The 4402-nt window shown below is 31.1% G+C and overlaps 1 protein-coding gene across 1 annotated transcript; it reads right to left on the bottom strand.

Moving 5' to 3' along the window:
- Positions 1-1097: 1097 nt before the first annotated feature.
- On the bottom strand, positions 1098-3839 carry LOC130648020 (phospholipase A2-like). Its single transcript, XM_057454039.1, has 5 exons — positions 3671-3839; positions 2917-2973; positions 2462-2570; positions 1832-1934; positions 1098-1292 (listed from the first exon to the last, which is right to left on the bottom strand). Exons 1-5 carry the CDS (start codon positions 3738-3740, stop codon positions 1098-1100), a joined length of 534 nt encoding a protein of 177 aa, XP_057310022.1. The 5' UTR covers positions 3741-3839.
- Between the last annotated feature and the right edge of the window lie 563 nt (positions 3840-4402).

The following is a 4402-nucleotide window of genomic DNA, read 5'->3' as shown; positions in this document are numbered from 1 at the left end:
AAATACGTTTTTTACGAAAAAATCCAATTTTTGTCAATTTTTCTCTATCTCGAACTTTCTCTATCTCGAACAAATTTTCTGGTCCCTTGCGAGTTCGAGATAGAGAGAGTCAACTGTACTTATTTCCGTGTTTTTTGCTGCATTGCACAAAAATTGGAGTGGGTTGCATTAATACACGATTCGATTAATCGACAAAATGGGTCGTGTATCATGTAAAAACCGTATGCTTTCGGCATATTCAGACTTGTCGAATTCGACTTTTAAAGAGTCGGACCGATTTAACTTATCCGATAAATCCAAATGCTTAAAATCTGTACTTCAAAGGTGTGGTTAAAAAAATGTGAGTTTCTAGACGAAAAATAAATATTACTAGAAGACGTTTAAAAGCATAATGTCTTCAAAAAAGGATAAAAAAGAATTTAAGAAGATTTTTATCAGTAAATGGATGTTTTTTAAGGAGAAGACTTCCGAAAAATTAAAATAATCCTCTTCTTGCTCTAACCTAAATTTGTTTAATAACGTATTACCCCCCTCTAAATATCATCGTTCTCTGAAGACATTTTATGGAAAGAAAAATTTCAAAAATATGCGGTAATTTTATTTTATTTGCATATTTTACACTGCATCAACTTAAAGTGAAAAGAATCACACAATGCGCATATTTTTGTGTTCCAAACCTTAGATTAGTTCCTGTGACAAAACAGGAAAACGTAAACTGCAGGTTCCTTTAAATAATCTTCGAATAATAACAAAAATTTTTGCTTTTAATGGTACGCCAACTTTTTATCGCAATTTTTCTTTCAGTTTCTTCTCCCTCCCACTGATTCTTCTTTTTATCTTCACAATACGACATTTTAGAAAAGTACGTAACTTAAATGTTGAGCAATCCAGTGTTACATTAAAACGAGAGATAGCTACCCCTAGCGCTGCTGACACTTGCTTGCCTGCTATTTAAGATGGTATGCAGTCAGATGATGGTTTTAAAGAGCTTATTTATGCTACATTTATAGTGTGACTTAAAGGGAATATGCAAGAACAATAAAGAAATGCAACAACAGAAGTTTATTGTGTTTCAGATTAAAAATTGTGACAACACTTCAAAAAGGTGTTGGTGGGACCAATTGTGCTGTATTTGAGTCATCTGCACCATCTCCACTTATGTCGTCTGCTTGTTGCGGTTCTTCAAATTTCAAACAATTCATTTTTAAAAAGTTGAAGAATATCTTCCCAATTAATCTTGCGGAACCGTATTCAAGACGTGTCTTTACGTGCTTCAATTTCCCCTTTGGAACCTAATCAGAAATTTGTGATTCAATTTTTGTATCTTAAAGCAAGTAAATATAGCTTGAGCATAAACCGAATCAATCTTAACAACTTAAATATTAGGCGTCATCCACAAAAAAGGTTCTGTCTACATTTCTTTACAAATAATATGAAAATATAACTGTGAATGGACACAGAATTAAAACTTATTTAATTTGAATAAGAACTGTTTCAGTTATTTCTCAAATGTAGCATGATAAAAAAGTCTATTTACGTCCGCTTGTGCATAAAAGTGCAGTTATATATTTTCTACGATTAACAAAATGTCTAACTAGATTTAGTCCTTTATATATTTCTATTTGATATAAACTCATCTTCTAAATTTCACACAATATTAATAACAAGCGTCATTAGTAGTGCATGAACAGAATAACTCAGCAGCTAAACAGAATTACTCAGTAATTTGACAGACTTAAAATCGCACTGTTTACTTTTTTGTGTGTGTTTTTCTATCGATACTGTAATCGATAAGAAATTCACATGGAGTAAAAATTAGAATATACCATACCTTCTTCAAGCACGATTTAAATTGATTATCGCATGCACAGTCACTGGCTGTGTATTTTCCAGTGTTTGTTGTACCATAACCCTTTGCTCCAGTATTTAGACTCCTTTGGAATAAAAATTGTTAGGTACTTTAAATCCAATGGAAATTACATCCACCAACATTTCGTGATTAAATAAGTTTCTGTCGTATCTCCAAATTGGCTGGTTTTTATAAATGGATATGATATGAAGAAGGCTTGCCAAATTAGATTTAAACTTCGAAGTAACTGCTCAGTTTTCACAAAACTCTCTATAACTCTCTGTTTTAAATTATTGTTTCAAGAAAATGGCTTTTAACGAATTCCTTAGTACATCGAGCAAAAAATTTTTGCGATGACTTCATATCACCCTAACTTGCGTATAAAAGAAATTTAGTAGTAAAACTTTTTGCGTTCGATCGATTTTTATAGTTTTTCCTTTTGGTTTTGGGACAAATCTGAAAAAAAAATCGCAAAATTTTCTCCTGTTAATAAGTTAGTGCTTTGATATTGTCAAGGGAAATGTAGCCACCATTCATACGAATATGAAACTGTGGCTAGCTAGTAAGGAATCCGTTTTTAGTGTAATCTGACTTAAAAAAACACACCACTACCTAGGACACTTGTCATGAGTTCTGCAGCAACTATCAACCTTTTTGAAGAATCCCAAATCTTCATCGCTGTCTGATTTTGCAATATCTCCATTTCCACACCAATGAGTACCTTAAGCAGAACATGAAATGACGATTCGTAGAAAATAGACCTTTCTGTTCATGAAAACAGGGAAATGTTTGATAAATTATGTATATATTAGTGTCCAAGTTATGACGAACCACAACTGTCCTTATGCGTTTTATAGTTGTAAAGTCGCAAAAATGCTTTAAAAATTTAAAAAAAGTAAATTCAGAATTCTCTCTTTAAAATAAAAATATAAAAAAATGATTTTATAAAGTGTAATTCGAATGTGTCAAGAAACGCACATAACTCTTTTTTCTTTAATTCAACGTGCAGAATTAAGTTTTCTGAACCTTTGAATACAATGCTATGTGATAGACCTCAATAGGCATACCTGGAAATATTTTCCAGCCGAACGCTCTGACTTCAGTCATGTTTTCTTCCCCATCAACTAAAAAAGAAAGTATAAAATAATAAGAATACTCAAATATTGCATTTCTTTTAAATAGCATTAAAATAGATTTCATTAAAGAACCCGGAAGTAGTTCTCTCTTTAAAATAAAAATATAAAAAAATGATTTGATAACGTGTAATTCGAATGTGTCAATAAAGGGACATTATTTTTTTTTCTCTGAGGAAGGATCAACATTGGCGAAATTGGCTACGGTTTAAAATCGCTATTTTAACATCTACGCAACATAATTTAATCTGCCATATTAAAATTTAATACACGCCTAACAAATTCTAGTTTTCAAAATCATATTGTCCAAATTTTTTTCTACATTTGCAACTTTAATATATACACCAAAAGAATGATGTTATCCTACTGTCAAAATAATGTGCGCTCTAAATTTTACACAAATAATGTAATATACAAATACAGTTACAGTTCATGTAATTTGAATCTCCAAGGGAATTCAAAATTTGTTCGAATTACATGAGTTTAGAATTATGGGAGTTTTACTTTTTTCGGTAGAATTGTGGTGGGGAAGTGTTCCAATTTCACGAAAACGGAAAAGGATTTTAGAGTAAACTCGGACGGGGCCGGAGAAATCGTTTGATTTATATGATTATTTGAATTATAGGAGTTCAAATTCATGAGTTCAACTGTATATACGACGTCAAACAAATGTTAGAGATCAACTTACGCAATGATCCCAGTATTTCATTATTCTTCAGCATCTTCAACACTGCAACGTCCTCCGTAGTAAGTACCATATCAGCAACGTCTCTGGTATTAGCAACATCGCCATGATGAAGTCTTCTCGCTTGAGACACATGTACAATAGCGACCAGGACAACAATGATGTAGCTAAATAGAAGTTCGTTTTTAATACAAACGATATATTGCAAGATTTAAAAAGAAGCTAAAATACTTTCTTTCAAACTTTAAAACATATTTATCTTTTTTCATTTTATTAAAGAAGTTTTGAATCTGTACCATGGAACTATATGAATGTTAGGATGAAGTCAAAAACTTTTGATGAAGAAAAAAGAAAAGAGAAAAAAGCAGGTGGTCAAACTTAATATTTAGGAAAAGCACTTTTTTCATTGCATTTTACCAACCTACCTGATCTCCATGGTGAACAAAGTTATGTAAAAACGTTGACTGTGTACTACTTTATATTACCTTACTTACGCTGTATAAAGTAACTCATGCATAAAAAAATTTTCTTTCATGTCAAATTTCTTTTTGTCTGCGCTGAGCAAAAACCTACAGATATTCAGAAAAATTCAGCTATTTATCACTTTTACAATATTTTGCAATTTTTTTCATATTTTTTACATTTTTTAAATTATATATAGTAAATCATGCAGAAAATAAAAATTATTTACGTTGGCGTATAGATGAATAAAATGTACAAATATTTTAAAAAAGG

The sequence above is a fragment of the Hydractinia symbiolongicarpus genome, chromosome 6 (assembly GCF_029227915.1).
Source record: "Hydractinia symbiolongicarpus strain clone_291-10 chromosome 6, HSymV2.1, whole genome shotgun sequence".
NCBI lineage: Eukaryota > Metazoa > Cnidaria > Hydrozoa > Anthoathecata > Hydractiniidae > Hydractinia > Hydractinia symbiolongicarpus.
The sequence above is the reverse complement of the archived record's forward strand: the minus strand, read 5'-3'. Positions and strand labels throughout refer to the sequence as shown.